The sequence below is a fragment of the Myxocyprinus asiaticus genome, chromosome 40 (genome assembly GCF_019703515.2).
Source record: "Myxocyprinus asiaticus isolate MX2 ecotype Aquarium Trade chromosome 40, UBuf_Myxa_2, whole genome shotgun sequence".
In the NCBI taxonomy this organism is placed as follows: Eukaryota; Metazoa; Chordata; class Actinopteri; order Cypriniformes; family Catostomidae; genus Myxocyprinus; species Myxocyprinus asiaticus.
This window is the reverse complement of record NC_059383.1, coordinates 11463-31330: the sequence shown is the minus strand read 5'-3', so window position 1 is coordinate 31330 and position 19868 is coordinate 11463. Positions and strand designations below refer to the sequence as shown.

Here is a 19868-nt window from a genome sequence, read left to right as displayed (position 1 = left end):
TTACAGTCCTTAATACAGGCTTAGCAGATTTTAATTTCTGTCTGTAGGTTGAAAGAAGATGAACCAGACAGACCCAAAGCTGCTCTTGGGACAGAGCGATATGCATCCTTTATTGTTGTGTAGCAATGATCCAGTATGTTCCTGTCTCTGGTGGGGCATGTAATGTGCTGTTTATATTTGGGCAGTTCACGTGTGAGGTTTGCTTTGTTAAAATCCCCAAGAATAATAATAACTGAGTCCGGGTATTGTTGTTCTGTGTCTGTGATTTGATCAGCCAGCTGTTGCAGCGCTGTGTTCAAACACGCGTTTGGCACGATATACACACTCACCAGAATAAATGAGGAAAACTCCCGTGGCGAGAAGAAAGGCTTACAGTTAATAAAGAGCACTTCCAAATTAGGACAGCACATCTTCTTTAACGTTGTTGTATCTGTACACCAACCTTCATTGATGTAAAAGCATGTTCCACCGCCTCTCGTTTTCCCCGTTAACTCCGCGATGTGATCCGCTCTGAACAGCTGGAAGCCCGGCAGATGTAACGCGCTGTCCGGAATGGCTTCACTCAGCCAGGTTTCTGTGAAGCACAAGGCAGCAGAGGTTGAAAAGTCCTTGTTTGTGCGGGTGAGGAGATGTAGTTCGTCCGTTTTGTTAGGAAGAGAGCGGAGATTCACTAAGTGAATACTCGGCAACGCTGTTTGAAATCCGTGCTGACGAAGTTTGACCAGCGCACCGGCTCGTCTCCCTCGCCTGAGTCTCTTGAACAGCAGAGCTGCGCCTCCAACTAAAATGTCTATCAAATCGTCTGAATATTCGAAAACCGGGAAATGATTGTCTGGTTCATGCTGTCGAATGTTCAGCAGTTCGTCTCTGGTAAAACTGACTGGAAAAAGATTACTAAACACAGGACAAACAAACAAAAACAACAAAAGAACTGAGGAGCTCCACACTGAGGCAGCCATCCGCGGCGCGTCTGTGTGTGTGTATGTGTGTGTTTGTGTGTGGTGTATATCTCTGTGTATATGTGTGTGTGTATGTGTGTGCGTATCTGTTTGTGTCTGTGTGTGTGTATCTCTGTGTGTGTGTATGTCTGTGTGTGTTTGTGTTTGTGTATCTCTGTGTATATGTGTGTGTGTGTGTGTGTGTGTGTGTGTGTGTCTGTTTGTCTGTGTGTGCGTATCTGTGTGTGTCTGTGTGTTTGTGTATCTCTGTGTGTGTGTTTGTCTGTGTGTGTATGTGTGTGCGTATCTGTTTGTGTCTGTGTGTGTGTGTGTCTGTGTGTGTTTGTGTTTGTGTATCTCTGTGTATATGTGTGTGTGTGTGAGTGTGTGTGTCTGTTTGTCTGTGTGTGCGTATCTGTTTGTGTCTGTGTGTGTGTGTGTGTGTGTGTGTAACCATCACCTGTTGACCTGAATAATCACAAGATAAACCCATTCATATCTCTGACCTGTTTAAATCTGATCTAGAAATGTTTCTTCAGGCAAAAGGATTCAGTTTCTTCTTCAGAAACTCCAGAAACTGTTTGAAAACATAGTGAGCTGCCTACAGCAATTCAAGGCATCACAGGTGCGCTCACTACATGAAGTATAGGCAGTTTAAAAGGCAACAGTCTTAAGAGACATCGTTTGAAGAAATTTGGCAATCCCAGAACCAGAACGCTTTCAACAAACTCAAGAAAACAAACACACACACACACACACACCTACACACACACAGACACAAACAGATGCGCACACACCTACACACAGACACACACACACACACAGACACACACACACACACATAGACACACACACACACGCAGACACACACAGACACACACAGACACACACACACACGCAGACACACACAGACACACACAGACACACACAGACACACACACACACGCAGACACACACAGACACACACAGACACACACACAGTAAAAATAAGTATTATTAAAAGTATTATTTTTTGGGATTTGTAGTTTACTTAAGTGGAATTTAAAAGTAATACATGTACTTTTACTTAATTACATTTCCAAAGGAAAAAATAGTACTTTTGACTATTAATTTTATTTAAACTTGACAAATACAAATACATTTTTGCAGATGATTTTCTTTCATCATACTGGACTGAAGCGCCTTTTATCTGCATCCAACAAACGACAGATTTAAAAACGGCAGAATGTCACATGATTTGAACGTCTGATACGTTGAAATATTTGTGCTACTAGACCGTAAGTGACCACCCAACTAAATGTGATGTATTCATTCAAAACTATGAGCACGAAGTCAGAAATATTGACGGTTTTTGTCCTAAACTTTATTCTTAACATCTGCAACTTCTACAGATTGGACATTTATGAAGTCAAAAATGATCATACCCGATGCAAATATATATAAACAAAATGCTTTTCATGTTATTTATTTCTATACTTGCCTTCATATTTCATTCATATCTTTTACTTCCTAATTACTGAATTATTATTGTTGTTGTTGTTGTTGTTAGGCAACTATTAATTATAATAATAACTATAAAACCAGCAATGATAATGATGATAATAATGATAATAAAATGATGTAATTTGAGTAAATATAAATTGAGTTTTATTCATCCATCTGCTCAATAGCAAGGGTTGATAGGAGCTGGATGCTCTGACATCACAATTCGTGAGTGCGTCACCCGGGCAATGAACATTGGGTGACTGTGGCAATTTTTTTGCAAAATAAAATTATCTGGTTCATTACGCGTCTCAGGGCAGTTCCAAAGTGAAATGTCCATTGCGTGGCGCTAAAAGTGAGTGAAATGTTCTCCTGAACAGATGAGGTTTTTAATGTTATTATTCTATCAAGATTTAAATCAACAAAACCGACCTCTCAACCCTAAACCTAAACCAAACCGATAGTGTCAAAAAAGCAAATGTGAGATGAAAAACACAATTTCTGAAGCAACCACGTCATTTTATGGTGCTTCAATGACACTTTGGCTCATGTGTGGACTCGCGTGCTCTTCAGGACTCATATCACGCTCCTTTACATCACAAGTGCAACGCTCTATCAGTCGAGCAATCGCGCAGTTTAATCACACTATAACAAGCTTGTAAATGTAGTTGATTATGTAACAGTAAAAGTGTTTATATGTCATAAGATAACAGAGTGAAAAGTGTTTATGAACTGATAATCTGCCGTTTAACTCGTGATTTGTGTGAAACGGGATTAAAGTCGTTGTTGTAGCGCCTCTAATGTTCATTTCACCAGGAAATTGTTGTTACATACAACAGGCCACATCAAAATAATTTAATGTAGTTATTGTAACATGATTCATTGACCAGGTTGTGAATGTCACTGGGGGAGAAATATGACAGTCATTGAGAGGCGACTTAACAATCGAATTTAACATCATCATCATCATCTCTCTCACAATCTCCTCTCTCGATTTCATTCTAGCTAGAAAAAAAGGTACTTTTTAATTTTTAATCTGTTTTTTACTTTCACTCAAGTATGTTTTTGTCTAGATACTTTTAATTGAGTACTATTTTCACTCAGTACCCATACTTTCGCTTAAGTGTAATTTATGAGTACTTTTTACACCCCTGGACATCAACACACACTTCCTCAGATTCCCTGCAGATCTTCCGGAGGAAACACTCTCTGTGACAGCTGCTGATTTAATTAGAATTCTCCATAACGATTCTCATTACTGTAATTGTCCTTTTATACTGTATTATACAAAACAAAATACTGTAATTATACATTGATTTAAACCAGCATAACTACAACAAACCTGCCATGATAATATAAATATTTTATAGTTTAAATAACGCATCATCATGATTATTTTTAAAGTTGAGATATTGAGGTGTTTGGTGAGATTTCCTCTTTAACTGTTAATTGTGAGATTAAGGACACACACACACTCACAGCTGCTCTGACTGCAGGCCGGACACTGATCATGTGACCATGGTAACCGGAGACTGACGGGACAGAAACAGGAAAAACGCACACACACAAACCCTCATGAGTGGATCATATTCAGTGTGTGTGTGTGTAAACTCCCTCAGGAACCCTCTCTGACACAGGACACCCCTGACCCCTGACCCCTCTCTCTAGAGTTCAGATCACTGATGGACACAAATATGAACATTATTCCAGTATATGGACACTGTAAATGACAGTGTGAGACTGCAGTTCAGTTCACACACACACACACACACACACACACACTCTCACACACACATACACACACACGCACACACGCGCGCGCACACACACACACACACACAGATCTGGAGTATCCTGTACTAATCACCTCATCTTCAGCTGCATGTACAGCAGTAACTGTGGTAATACTGTGATAATACTGTGATAATACTGTGGTAATACTGTGGTAATACTGTGGTAATACTGTGATAATACTGTGGTAATACTGTGGTAATACTGTGATAATACTGTGATAATACTGTGATAATACTGTGGTAATACTGTGATAATACTGTGATAATACTGTGATAATACTGTGGTAATACTGTGATAATACTGTGGTAATACTGTGGTAATACTGTGATAATACTGTGGTAATACTGTGGTAATACTGTGGTAATACTGTGATAATACTGTGGTAATACTGTGGTAATACTGTGATAATACTGTGATAATACTGTGATAATACTGTGGTAATACTGTGATAATACTGTGATAATACTGTGATAATACTGTGGTAATACTGTGATAATACTGTGGTAATACTGTGGTAATACTGTGGTAATACTGTGATAATACTGTGGTAATACTGTGATAATACTGTGGTAATACTGTGATAATACTGTGGTAATACTGTGATAATACTGTGGTAATACTGTGGTAATACTGTGGTAATACTGTGGTAATACTGTGGTACAATGTTGGCATCAGATGGTGAGACCGTAGTAATTTCATATATACCATAGCAAGGTCAGAAATGAAGGGGGGCTTGGGGCAAAAATGCCACCAAAAATTATAAAAATGCCCCCAAAATTCAAAATGTGGGCGCGAAACACCCCTTCGCAATTCATTTTTCTGTTTTTTTGTATCATCTGATATATATATTCATTATACATGTTATGGGATAAAATATGAGTTGATAAATGAAGTTATAAATTCTCAATCTAATGAATTGCACTGATTCTTGAGATAAGGGACAAAACATGTCCATCATAAAAAAAGTTCTCCATGTTAAAAATTATTAAAAAAAATCATAATAATAAACATACTGGAAAAGTTCAATCTAAAGGGAATGTGTATACTCAGGGCATTTATTACTTATATTTTTAAAAGATTTCATTAGAATTGTTTAAAATGCATGCTCTATGTAAATAACCTGTCCTCAGCAAGAGGTGCCAACGTTAAACTGCCAAACAAAGAGTTTAAAAAGGCAACAAATTCATAAAAATAAATATTAAATAAAAAGGTATAGATCTGTAAGATAACAAACAATACATAAACTTTCAATTATATTTTCCATTAATAACTGTCAAAGTCCTCACTTTGCGTCGACTCTGTCAGAGTTTTTAATAATTCTGAATAAATCAGACAATGTCGTGGTCAGCTATAACTCTGAGGACCCCTTTACCACTTCCTGTTCATGCTGGATGTAACAGTAGGACACGTGGTCTGGTAAGTTTTATATTTTTATATATTTCAAGTGTCTGCGGTCACAGCTTCAACATGTCAACTCCATCATTCCCATTATGATCATTTCTGTTACAATTGTGGAATAATTTGTTTATTTTAGTTTAGATTATAGACGCATCTTCAACTGAAGAAAAACTAAACAGCTCCAGAGAACAACACATGCTCCTGTACAGAATACTTTACTGAACACTATTATTAGATAATTAAACACTGGATTGGGTCAAATGAAAATAGCATGCTTTCAGCGTGTCTCACGGAGTTCACACAAATCAGTGTAAAAATTGCCGTTAACGGTAAAAAAATGTAAAAATGGCCGTTAACCGTTAACGGTAAAAGAGTGTAAAAATGACCGTTAACGGTAAAAGACTATAAAAATGACCGTTAATGGTAAAAGAGTGTAAAAATGACCGTTAACGGTAAAAGAGTGTAAAAATTGCCGTTTATGGTAAAAGACTGTAAAAATGACCGTTAACGGTAAAAGAGTGTAAAAATGGCCGTTAACCATTAACGGTAAAAGACTGTAAAAATGACCGTTAATGGTAAAAGAGTGTAAAAATGACCGTTAACGGTAAAAGAGTGTAAAAATTGCCGTTAATGGTAAAAGACTGTAAAAATGGCCGTTAACGGTAAAAGACTGTAAAAATGGCCGTTAACCGTTAACGGTAAAAGAGTGTAAAAATGACCGTTAATGGTAAAAGACTGTAAAAATGGCCGTTAACGGTAAAAGAGTGTAAAAATGACCGTTAACGGTAAAAGAGTGTAAAAATTGCCGTTAATGGTAAAAGACTGTAAAAATGGCCATTAACGGTAAAAGAGTGTAAAAATGGCCGTTAACCGTTAACGGTAAAAGACTGTAAAAATGACCGTTAATGGTAAAAGAGTGTAAAAATGACCGTTAACGGTAAAAGTGTAAAAATGCTTCAGTAAAAAAACTGTTTAACGAGTTGTTACATTAACATATATGGTAAAAAATTATTAAATACTTAAAAAGAAAACACATGTAATTTTCAATAAAATATTGTAAAAATTTAGTTTTTTTTGTACCGCATAATTAACGGTAAAAATTAATAACGTTTAACAAGAGAATACATGAAATTTTACAGAAAACATTTGTAAAAAACAATAATAGGGTGTTTCTAAAAGTCCCTGCGTGACCCTTCACATTTCATATGCGTTTCTCTTTATTTGTAATATTATGTACATTAGTTGTGTCACGTGTGTTACTCTGATGGTGTTTTGTGTTTGTAATTATTGTTCCTGGAAGAGTGTTGATGAACTTTAAGTCATCATGTGACCTGTTGTACAGTCATTCAAATACATTATAAAGTGAAAAGCAGACTTTATAGTTGCAGGTTATATCATTAAACAGTACAGAACCATAAAATATACAGGCATCACAATTACATCCCGTAAAGCTGAAACATGGGCAGCATATTTTACCGTAAATATAATGGGATTGTACAGTGTAGTTTTGTTTGTGCTGTTGATACACAATCTAATAAACAATAACACAAATACACAAACACACAAATCTATCATCACATCTGTCACACCACAGTAAAACAATTATATTCGGTATATACGGTAATCATACCGGAACAGCACGATTACCGTCTGATCATCACCGAGAACCGCACAGACCATATGATTCTGAATCATTCATTCACGATTTATTTGTATTTTTCAGACGAAAAGAAACAAAGAATTTATGAGTTACCTGTGACTCCAGCATCATCTTCATCATCAGCTCTTCATCATCATCATCATCATGTGTGTCGGCAGGGCAGATTTCATCCCCCTCATTCACGAGCCAAACTCTGCCATCATCATCATCATCATCATTCCAGAACCGAATCAGAACCAGAGATGCTCGTGTCTTTGATTCTGATGAAACCGATCAGATCAATATGTGAAAGAACCGCGCACAATAATAATAATAATAATAATTATGCACGCGTTTATCATCTAAATAAACAATAATAACAGCAAACAGATCATTCAGATCAATAAATGCATCAATAAAATCTGAAAACAGATCCAAAATGGAGTCGATGCTTAAGATCACCACATTAATGACTTCAGATTATTACAGATGTTTATATTCAGATTATTATTACAGATGTTTATATTCAGCTGCAGAATCTCGGCGTTTCATTCACGCGCATCAGATTCGGATCAGAATCGCGACTCGTGTGTCCATTTAAATCCACAGCCGAGAGGAAACCCCCCCCCGCAGAATCAGGCCCGAATTCCGCAGAACCCGTTCAGATCAGCAGCCGAACCCGCAGCAGAACCGACGCGGATCCGGTCACTCCATCTAAACCAACATGACGGTTTATTCCGCTATGAATCTCGTGTTATCTCGTGCCCTTGACACACATACATAGCACTCTCATGTTCTGATGTGGGTTTGTGGGTCTGCGGCGTGAACGCGCACTGGACTCGGGGCCGCGCACGGGAGCGGAGGGCGTGTGCTCGACACTGTGATGAAGAAGACACTATTAATATACTGAAGGACACACTTCTTAAATACAAATATCGCATATAGTTTCTAATGTTACAGCAGGTGTTTTTACCTGCATTCATATGAATCGTCATCACGTGACCGCTGATTTCTGCATCACTTCTGCAGGAGTTTCCATGGAAACAGAAAGATGCGCGGAAACATGTCATATCTCACCCCAAAATATACAGACATTATTTGCATGACAACTAATCACATGAATACAAAATAATACAAAACTTGATTACAGTAATGAGAATCTAACCAAAATAACCATTGAGAATGAAAACAATAAAACTGCACGTGAATGAGATTTGTTAGTGGGAATAGGGGCAGGGATGTTTACATGTCACTTAAGTCATTCCACAACGCATTTCTTTATGCAAAACATATTTTTTCTTTTGATTTTGGAGTAAAATGTGACCTTCTTTTTAAAATAATTATGTATAATAATTGTGAAACAGTATGCAATGAATTTCCACGTATTTGTGATTACTGGATTAGCATTTTTTAAAACATTTTAATGCAGACGATCTGCAAGTGAATAATTGAAAAAAATTTTGACCCGCTTTGACTAAGAAGAACGATTCACAGATAAACCAGCTTGCGAGCAGGTTTTACAAAATGAAATATTTTAAAGCAGAGAAAAACAAAAAAATCTGAAATATAATTTGGAATTTTATTTTTTCTCCCCAATGTGGAATGCCCAGTTCCCAATGCGCTCTAAGTCCTCGTGGTGGCGTAGTGACTCGCCTCAATCCGGGTGGCGGAGGACGAATCTCAGTTGCCTCCGCGTCTGAGACCGTCAATCCGCACATCTTATCACGTGACATGTTGAGCACGTTACCACGGAGACGTAGCGCGTGTGGAGGCTTCACGCTATTCTCCGCGGCATCCACGCGCCCCACCGAGAGTGAGAACCACATTATAGTGACCACGAGGAGGTTACCCCATGTGACTCTACCCTCCCTAGCAACCGGGCCAATTTGGTTGCTTAGGAGACCTGGCTGGAGTCAATCAGCACACCCTGGATTCAAACTCACGACTCCAGGTGTGATAGTCAGCGTCAATACTCACTGAGATACCCAGACCCCCTAATTTTGCATTTTTAATCAAATGTAACTTTTGTCAGTCTAATTAAGTAATTATTAATCAAGAGATGTTAAATAACACGGTTAACATCACATTAGAAATACAGTATTCATGCAGTGTGCACTGTTATACATGTTCCACGCACATTGTGCACAGTATGTACACTGCAGTTTCACTGGAGATCATCCTCCATACTCCACCCGTTTCACCCCGACAGTTTCTGACTGTGACAGAGAGATTCATGCTTCATGTTTAAGATTCAAATGTTTATTGTGCATCTGCAAGCACTGTAAAAACATTGATATATGATGGCAAGAACTATATACTGTATGTGCTCATACAAAAACATGCAAAAGAAACAAATGTTATAAATGTACATACTGCACAAACACACAGTTACAGAGAGAAACGTGTGGCCGAACATTCCAGAGAGAGAAAAAGATTCAAAAGAAGAATATCATCCATCCTTCATTGCCCTACATCCACTGAGCCTTTAAATGTGTACGTCAAAAAAACATTTAAAACATAGATCATCATGTTAAAAACCCACTAATGTTTGTATGGAGTCATAAAGTTTGTGTTGATCAAGAATAATTCAACGTGAACACAAACAAACATTAGTGTGATGAAAGTGATCAGTAAACGACTGATAAACATCTGCACACATTCATGAAGATTTATGACATCACTCTCTGATTAATGACATCAGCCCTTCTTCACTCTGCTACAAAAACACTCGACAACAAATCTTTGAACTGCAGCGTTCTGAAGAAGAGAAACATTTCAAAAGAAAGCAGATGTTGTGCAGATCTGATTCTGTAGTGTAGAGGGAAGAATAGTTCAACTGGACACTGGAAAGATCTGCCGTCATCAGTACGCTCATGAAGATTCAAATATCATCCATCAACAATCCTTAAAACTGTAGTTACGATTTTTTGTTCATTTGTAAAAGTTACAACATAAAATAATAAAAGAAAAAGTAAACAAGAGTAAACAATCACTGATATAAATACAAATCATAAAACACATGTATTTCTGGAGTGATTCTGGAGTCCCGTCAGCATCGAGTGTGTGTGTGTGTGTAATTATTTAGTGCATCAGTAAACAGCTCAAGCCCCCCCCATCCCACACACACACACACACGTCTACCTGAGAGCCGGTTAGACGTAACACACACTCACACAAAGGCAAACGATGGCCCACCCACGGTGAGATGAGCGGCACTGCTGTTGTTCACGGGTTCATGTTTACCGTGGTTTCTCTGGGCTGGGGCGGGGCTGAGGGGCGTGGCCACTACAAGCCATCCTGCAGTTCTTTTGCTTTAGCAAGTATAGTGTGAACGTCACAGATGGGGTAATCCTGAAACAACACATCATGATATCAGTGAGCCTGTGTGTGTGTTTGTGAGTGTGTGTGTGTGAGTGAGTGAGTGTGTGTGTGTGAGAGAGAGAAAGTGTGTGTGTGTGTGAGAGAGAGATAGTGTGTGTGAGTGTGTGTGTGTGTGTGAGAGAGAGAGAGAGAGTGTGTGTGTGTGTGTGTGTGTGTGAGAGAGTATGTGTGTGAGAGAGAGTGTGTGTGTGTTTGTATGTGATTACATTTGCGTGTGCCCTGCAGTAATCTCATGTGTGCGTGTGCCCTGCAGTAATCTCACGTGTGCGTGTGCCCTGCAGTAATCTCACGTGTGCCCGTGCCCTGCAGTAATCTCACGTGTGCCCGTGCCCTGCAGTAATCTCACGTGTGCGTGTGCCCTGCAGTAATCTCACGTGTGCGTGTGCCCTGCAGTAATCTCACGTGTGCGTGTGCCCTGCAGTAATCTCACGTGTGCCCGTGCCCTGCAGTAATCTCACGTGTGCCCTGCAGTAATCTCACGTGTGCCCTGCAGTAATCTCACGTGTGCTCGTGCCCTGCAGTAATCTCACGTGTGCCCTGCAGTAATCTCACGTGCCCGTGCCCTGCAGTAATCTCACGTGCCCGTGCCCTGCAGTAATCTCACGTGTGCCCTGCAGTAATCTCACGTGTGCCCTGCAGTAATCTCATGTGTGCCCTGCAGTAATCTCACGTGTGCGTGTGCCCTGCAGTAATCTCACGTGTGCGTGTGCCCTGCAGTAATCTCACGTGTGCCCGTGCCCTGCAGTAATCTCACGTGTGCCCTGCAGTAATCTCACGTGTGCCCTGCAGTAATCTCACGTGTGCTCGTGCCCTGCAGTAATCTCACGTGTGCCCTGCAGTAATCTCACGTGCCCGTGCCCTGCAGTAATCTCACGTGCCCGTGCCCTGCAGTAATCTCACGTGCCCGTGCCCTGCAGTAATCTCACGTGTGCCCTGCAGTAATCTCATGTGTGCCCTGCAGTAATCTCATGTGTGCCCGTGCCCTGCAGTAATCTCACGTGTGCCCTGCAGTAATCTCATGTGTGCCCGTGCCCTGCAGTAATCTCATGTGTGCCCGTGCCCTGCAGTAATCTCACGTGTGCCCTGCAGTAATCTCACGTGTGCCCTGCAGTAATCTCACGTGTGCCCTGCAGTAATCTCATGTGTGCCCTGCAGTAATCTCATGTGTGCCCGTGCCCTGCAGTAATCTCACGTGTGCCCTGCAGTAATCTCATGTGTGCCCGTGCCCTGCAGTAATCTCACGTGTGCCCTGCAGTAATCTCACGTGTGCCCATGCCCTGCAGGAATCTCATGTGTGCCCTGCAGTAATCTCATGTGTGCCCGTGCCCTGCAGTAATCTCACGTGTGCCCTGCAGTAATCTCACGTGTGCCCTGCAGTAATCTCACGTGTTCCCGTGCCCTGCAGTAATCTCACGTGTGCCCTGCAGTAATCTCACGTGTGTTTGCGTGTGCCCTGCAGTAATCTCACGTGTGCCCTGCAGTAATCTCGCGTGTGCCCTGCAGTAATCTCGCGTGTGCCCTGCAGTAATCTCACGTGAGCCCTGCAGTAATCTCACGTGAGCCCGTGCCCTGCAGTAATCTCATGTGTGCGTGTTACCTTCAGTAATCTCATGTGTGCGTGTGCGTGTTACCTGCAGTAATCTTGTGTGTGTGTTACCTGCAGTAATCTCATGTGTGCGTGTGCGTGTTACCTGCAGTAATCTCATGTGTGCGTGTGCGTGTTACCTGCAGTAATCTTGTGTGTGTGTTACCTGCAGTAATCTCATGTTTATTGTAAAGTCTCCTGCCAGTAACTGATCCCGAATCAGTCTGCAAACACAGAAAAACAAAATTAGCACACATACGTTTAGGTCTGGCTGCAGGTTTGGAGCGTTTTAGATTATTTTCTCCTCATCATGAGCAGTAAGTGCTACTTTTACATCAAGTCACGTCAGGAACACCAGGTTTTTCTCATTGATGTGAACACAAAGAATAGGAATTAAATATAAAAAATTTTGAGGAGTGCCAACCCTTCTACATTCTGTGGCTATTATTAAATCTGGATTCACAGTTTTTAAAGAGTGTTTGGTCTCCAAAAAAAAAAAGGAATATTATCACACTACTTTATCTCTGTGTCTGATTTAGAAGGGGCAGAACTCTAGATCTAATGACGCGTAGATAAAGTTAACCGTTACTGATATACTTCCAGTCAAAATGTATGCTGTAAAAATTAATGACTAATCAATGCTGAGCATGGTATAAGCAGGATAATCCACAGCTAGGACTGCCTTAAACGATAAGAATGCACTTCCTGTTGGGTGGTTCTTCGCCTCCACGTCATGCATTAAAATAGTTTAACGCACAACTAGCCGTGGATTATCCCTTACTTATATATACCACAAGAATATACCGCAATTTGGATTTTGTTGTATATTATGGCAGGTATTAAGGATGAGCATTTTGGGTAATTTTGTATTTGACTACTCTAACACATAAAAAACAAGTAATCGATTACTTGAAATAATTTAAGTAATTAAATAAAGAGTATGACACATTTTTAGCCTATTACGGTTTTACCAAATGTCAGCTTTATAGCAGTTTCAACATTTCAATTTGTTTTTCTTAAGAAAAAAAATTAACACTTTCCAACAACATCTAGATTCAAAAATGACAATTTGCATTCCCACATATAAACTCACACATAAAAGTCTTCTGATGTGCTACAATCACTTTAAACAGTGCCACCCGAAGCATTGAGTTGTTACAGCAAGATTCAGGTGAGAGAAGCTCATTGACACTCACGGCAGGCAAACGCACAAAGGAAAATCAAACTGCAATATTCGAGTAGTGTTTTTAATGAGTACTCGATTAATCGAGTCACTGTGGACTCTAGAGTCCATCTATAAAGAGATCAGAACAGATCTTACGTGAGCATGGCACAGCACACAGGAATGAGGAACTCAAATCGATCCTGATCGGAAAAGAGCGAATCCCAGATCCTGATGACGTCTGGCAGGAGAAACTCTTGAGAGAGCAACAGCGTCAACCAGCGAAACGTGAAATACTGTGGCTTAATATTCTGCTCTTGCTGAGAGACAGACAGGAGAGAGACAGACAGACATTTAGTACAGTGACTCTCATAATGATAGGATGACTCTGCGGTGGTTTGATGTGTTCACCAGTTTCATGTAGAGTTCAGTGTCTTTCTCCTTGAGTTTAGAGAACACGCTCTCCATCTTAAACGTGATGCCGCACTGCGAGTCGTCGAGGCTCTTGATGAAATTATCTCTGTTCTCTGACATCAGGTTAGTGAAACAGAAGAACGTGTCGGCCTCCGCATGTTCTACAACACACAAACATTGAGTATTTTAGAGCCAGTTTGGGTGTGATGCCTCACTGTGTCCTGTAGAGACGTTCGAAACAGAAATATTAAATGAATGTTCAATACTAGTGAATCTCTGTGTACAGCAGCTGTTGATTCCCAAAGTAAAAATGAATCAGTCATCAGGCTGACTGACCAACAGACTCTCACTGTAAGTGAATTTCTGTCAGTGCATTTCGTGGTTTTTTTTTTCCACTAGGGATGCACTGATATATCTGATATACACCAATCAACCACAACACTAAAACCATCTGCCTAATCTTGTGTAGGTCCCCCTCGTGCCACCAAAAGAGCGCCAACCCACATCTCAGAATAACCACAATTGTACAGAGTGGTTATCCGAGTTACTGTAGACTTCATCAGTTCAAACCAGTCTGGCCATTCTCTGTTGACCTCTCTCATCAACAAGACGTTTCCATCCACAGAACTGCTGCTCACTGGATGTTTTGTGTTTTTGGCATCATTCGGAGTAAATTCTAGAGACTGTTGTGTGTGTAAATCCCAGAAATACTCAAACCAGCCCATCTGGCATCAACAATCATGAGACGGCATGAGGAGTACCTACACAATATTAAGCAGGTGTTTTTTTTATTGGATTTTCTCCCTTTTTTCTCCCAATTTGGAATGCCCAATTCCCAATGCGCTCTAAGTCCTCGTGGTGGTGTAGTGACTCGCCTCAATCCGGGTGGCGGAGGATGAATCTCAGTTGACTCCGCGTCTGAGACTGTCAATCCGTGCATCTTATCATGTGACTTGTTGAGCGTGTTACCACGGAGACGTAGCGCATGCGGATGCTTCACGCTATTCTCCGCGGCATCCACACACAACTCACCACACACCCCACCGAGAGCGAGAACCACATTATAGCGATCACGAGGAGGTTACCCCATGTGACTCTACCCTCCCTAGCAACCAGGCCAATTTGGTTGCTTAGGAGACCTGGCTGGAGTCACTCAGCACACCCTGGATTCAAACTCGTGACTCCAGGGGTGATAGTCAGCGACAATACTCGCTGAGATACCCAGACCCCTAGGCAGGTGGTTTTAATGTTGTGGCTGATCGGTGTATGTCACCGATATAAATCTGCCAATTAATGACCAATTTTAAACCATCAGCAAATCAGTTATAAGCATGAAAACGCGATACGAAAAACGATTGTGAAAAAACAATTTATTGCACGGTATGCAGTTTATAATATTTTTTCTGTGTGTTACAGGAAGAAACACCAACCAAAATAAATGAAATCTGAAAAAGTAAAAACGCACAATATGAATTTGTAATATTCTATAATAAACTGTCAAATATGAGTTCTGTTATTTAGAACCGCAAAAACAAAAGAGCAAAATAAACTTTTTTTTCCCCACATCAATCACCATGTTATTATTATTATTATTTTTTTCTTTTTTTTGGCCTGTCATGTGTTCAACAGATCCTATCTATGTTCAATGGAAATTATTATATTGATAGAACAATAAATATAACATTAATAATACATTTTGTATGTCACTCTTTGAGCAAAACAGTGATGTGAGATTTTGGTTCAATCTAGTATCTAGTATCTCGTACTGAAGAACAAATTCAATTATTTTTCGTGGTAATCGACAGTTTGTAGCAGAAGCTTCTGTAAACTTGTACTGACCCTGGAACATTCCTTTAAACACAACATGAAAGAGCATTCGCATTAATGTCTGTTAACATTCAGAACATTCATTTCATACATCAAGGTTTGACTGGATTGTGATGATAGTATTGGTTAATCAGTGTGGCCTTGATTACATCAGCAGAACAGGTGGAGACAGTCATTACATTCTGATAAACGCTGATTTTTAATTAATTATGAGATAATAATGCCATCAGGTACCTTTCCACTGGCTGTTGGGGTCTGTGGCGAAGGTGTAGTATATCGGTCCTACGATCTCATTCATGCCCTGCACGTAAGCGATGCCCGGGTTCAGTTTAGCGTAGATGAAGAGAATCCGCTCAACCACTTCCCAGTGCGCCTCACAGCCATTCGGTAAAACCTCATACTCGTTGGACGGGTACAGATTCAACGACTTCCCAGGAGAACTCACCTGAACAAGCACAAAAACATTAATACTGTTCACTCACAGTCACTCATTCATGTTAAGGAATATTCCGGATTCAATAAGAGTTAATCTCAATCGACAGCATTTGTGTCATAATGTTGATTACCACAAAAATTAACTTTGACTCGTCCCTCCTTTTCTTTAATAAAAGCACAAATGTGTGTTCCAGTGACACACTTACAATGGAAGTCAATGGGGTCAATCTGTAAACATTAAAATACTCACTGTTTCAAAAGTATAGACACAAGACATAAACAATATGTGTGTTAACATGATTTTACTGTGATTAAATCACATATAGGGTTTATAACATTGTGTTGTCATGGCAATGAAGATGTAAAATTGGCAATAACTTTACACAGAAAAGGTTAGCAAGCGATTTTTATCACACTGTACTGACAACTTAACCCGGAATATTCCTTTACTGGTGTTCATTCACAAACTCATGAATTTACTGACACATGAATGTTTAAAGTGTACTGAAGGATTGTATTTGACACTTAAAGCAAAGTCACCCAAAAATGTAGTGACATTTGAAGTCAGATGTTTACATACACTTTAGCCAAATACATTTAAACTCAGTTTTTCACAATTCCTGACATTTAATGGTAGAAAACATTCCCTGTATTAGGTCAGTTAGGATCACTACTTTATTTTAAGAATGTGAAATGTCAGAATAATAGTAGAGAGAATGATTTATTTCAGCTTTTATTTCTTTCATCACATTCCCAGTGGGTCAGAAGTTTACATACACTTTGTTAGTATTTGGTAGCATTGCCTTTAAATTGTTTAACTTGGGTCAAATGTTTTGGGTATCCTTCCACAAGCTTCTCACAATAAGTTGCTGGAATTTTGTCCCATTCCTCCAGACAGAACTGGTGTAACTGAGTCAGGTTTGTAGGCCTCCTTGCTCACACACGCTGTTTCAGTTCTGCCCACAAATGTTCTATCAGATTGAGGTCAGGGCTTTGTGATGGACACTCCAATACCTTGACTTTGTTGCCATTTTGCCACAACTTTGGAGGTATGTTTGGGATCATTGTCCATTCGGAAGACCCATTTGCGACCGAGCTTTAACTTCCTGGCTGATGTCTTGAGATGTTGCTTCAATATATCCACATAATTTTCCTTCCTCATGATGCCATCTATTTTGTGAAGTGCACCAGTCCCTCCTGCAGCAAAGCACCCCCACAACATGATGCTGCCACCCCCATGCTTCACGGTTGGGATGGTGTTCTTCAGCTTGCAAGCCTCACCCTTTTCCCTCCAAACATTACGATGGTCATTATGGCCAAACAGTTCAATTTTTGTTTCATCAGACCAGAGAACATTTCTCCAAAAAGTAAGATCTTTGTCCCCATGTGCACTTGCAAACTGTAGTCTGGCTTTTTTATGGCAGTTTTGGAGCAGTGGCTTCATCCTTGCTGAGCAGCCTTTCAGGTTATGTCAATATAGGACTCATTTTACTGTGGATATAGATACTTGTCTACCTGTTTCCTCCAGCATCTTCACAAGGTTCTTTGCTGTTGTTCTGGGATTGATTTGCACTTTTCGCACCAAATTACGTTCATCTCTAGGAGACAGAATGCATCTCCTTCCTGAGCGGTATGATGGCTGCGTGGTCCCATGGTGTTTATACTTGCGTACTATTGTTTGTATAGATGAACGTGGTATCTTGAGGCATTTGGAAATTGCTCCCAAGGATGAACCAGACTTGTGGAGGTCCACAGTTTTTTTTTTCTGAGGTCTTGGCTGATTTCTTTTGATTTTCCCATGATGTCAAGCAAAGAGGCACTGAGTTTGAAGGTAGGCCTTAAAATACAACCACAAGTACACCTCCAATTCAGTACACCTCCTATCAGAAGCTAATTGGCTAATTGTCTAAACACTTGACATTTCTGGAATTTTCCAAGCTGCTTAAAGGCACAGTTAACTTGTGTATGTAAACTTCTGACCCACTGGAATTGTGATATAGTCAATTAAAAGTGAAACAATCTGTCTGTAAACAATTGTTGGAAAAATTACTCGTGTCATGCACAAAGTAGATGTCCTAAACGACTTGCCAAAACTATAGTTTGCTGTGGCAGCGGGGGCGTGGTCAGGCATCCATCCGGAGAGAGAAAGCGGTAAGGGCACTTGCACCTGAGCTAGATTAACCTGTTTCTAATTCCAGTGAGCATGGGGAGAGCGGCATATAAGCAGCCACACCACCAGCAGAGAAGAGAGAGAGAGTCTGGCACAAGGAAGGCCATGGTGCTCCTGAAGCTGCTACGTTTAATATGTTATGTTTGTGAAGGTAATGAGTTTAAGTCTATGTGCCTGTGAAACTGACAAGTGTGTGAAGTTGTAAAGCATTGAAGTGGCCGATTAAAAGTCCTACCTGAGCCTGGAAAAACCTGCTTCCCTGTGTTCTCCTTCCCTGCTGTTTGTGAGCTGTGTTACACTGGTGCCGAAACCCGGATCTTGAAGTACGCCCCATGGAGTCCTCACAATTGGCAGAGATCCTCAAATCCCTCGCCACCCGGGGAGGAGCGGCTGTCGATCGAGGACCACGCAACGTCGCATCAGAGAACCGGCGATCTTGATCTTGCCTTAGCTCAAGCAGGGATTGTTGGTGGGACTGGTGTAAGCCAGCGAGGGATTTGAGGATCTCTGCCAACTGGGAGGACTTTTAATCGGCCACTTCAATGCTTTACAACTTCACACACTCGTCAATTTCACAGGCACGTAGACTTAAACTCATTAGCTTCACAAACATAACATATTAAACGTAGCAGCTTCAGGAGCACCATGGCCTTCCTTGTGCCAGACTCTCTCTCTCTTCTCTGCTGGTGGTGTGGCTGCTTATATGCCGCTCTCCCCATGCTCACTGGAATTAGAAACAGGTGTTAAACATGATCTAGCTCAGGTGCAAGCGCCCTTACCGCTTTCTCTCTCTGGATGGATGCCTGACCACGCCCCCGCTGCCACATTTGCTTATATTAAATCTGTGGAGTGGTTAAAAAATGAGTTTTAATGACTTGAAAATGACTTTAATGACTGAATGCAACCAAAGTGTATGTAAACTTCTGACTTCAACTGTACTCACCCTCATGTCATTCCAAACCTGAATTACTTTCTTGCATAGAACATAAAGAGTGATGTGAAGATGTGTTGCACCTGTTTTGATGTCAATGAAGCCAAATGCTATTGATTTTCATGTGTGTCTCGTACATTTAAAATATATACAGTACTGTGCAAAAGTTTTAGGCACTTGTGAGAAATGTTGCATAGTGAGGATGTCTTCAAAAATAATGCCATAAATAGTTTTCATTTATCAATTAATGTCATACAAAGTCCAGTAAACATAAAAAGCTAAATCAATATTCGGTGTGACCACCTTTGCCTTTAAAACAGCCCCAATTCTCCTAGATACATCTGGACACAGTTTTTCATGGTTGTTGGCAGATAGGATGTTCAAGTTTCTAGGAGAATTCACCACAGTTCTTCTATCTATTTCAGCTGTCTCGATTGCTTCTGTCTCTTTATGTAATCTCAGACTGACTCGATGTTCAGTGGGGGGCTCTGTGGGGGCCATGACATCTGTTGCAGGGCTCCCTGTTCTTCTATTCTAATCTTTTCTATTTGCAAAAGTAATGTTTGGGAGTCTATCATTTATATTTCCTATTGACACACTAAAGCTGAAGATATAAATAACCATCTTAAGACAAATGCTTTTGTGAAACATCTTATGTGCCTAAAACTTTTGCACAGTACTGTACATGTGTATATGAGACTCAAGAGCTCCT

General features: G+C 40.4%; 2 protein-coding genes across 5 annotated transcripts in view; both read right to left on the bottom strand.

The window, feature by feature from the left end:
* The window catches only part of LOC127430452 (ral guanine nucleotide dissociation stimulator-like), a 33836-nt gene extending 25707 nt beyond the window's left edge, over positions 1-8129 (bottom strand). For 2 of the 4 annotated variants that reach the window (XM_051680220.1, XM_051680221.1), the window contains exon 1: positions 7366-8109. In XM_051680220.1, the coding sequence (XP_051536180.1) occupies positions 7366-7392 (27 nt within the window). In that variant the 5' untranslated portion in view covers positions 7393-8109. Of the gene's footprint in view, positions 1-7365 lie in introns of all 4 variants that reach the window. The other 2 variants (XM_051680219.1, XM_051680222.1) reach the window with 2 other exon arrangements.
* A 1365-nt stretch (positions 8130-9494) lies between these two features.
* Positions 9495-19868, bottom strand: part of LOC127431137 (TBC1 domain family member 13-like) — a gene marked incomplete at its 5' end in the record, with an annotated part of 20488 nt that continues 10114 nt past the window's right edge. Inside the window, 5 exons of the mRNA XM_051681414.1 lie at positions 9495-10602; positions 12384-12441; positions 13539-13699; positions 13791-13954; positions 15855-16097. Of these exons, the coding sequence (XP_051537374.1) occupies positions 10537-10602; positions 12384-12441; positions 13539-13699; positions 13791-13954; positions 15855-16097 (692 nt within the window). The remainder of the gene's footprint in view (positions 10603-12383; positions 12442-13538; positions 13700-13790; positions 13955-15854; positions 16098-19868) is intronic.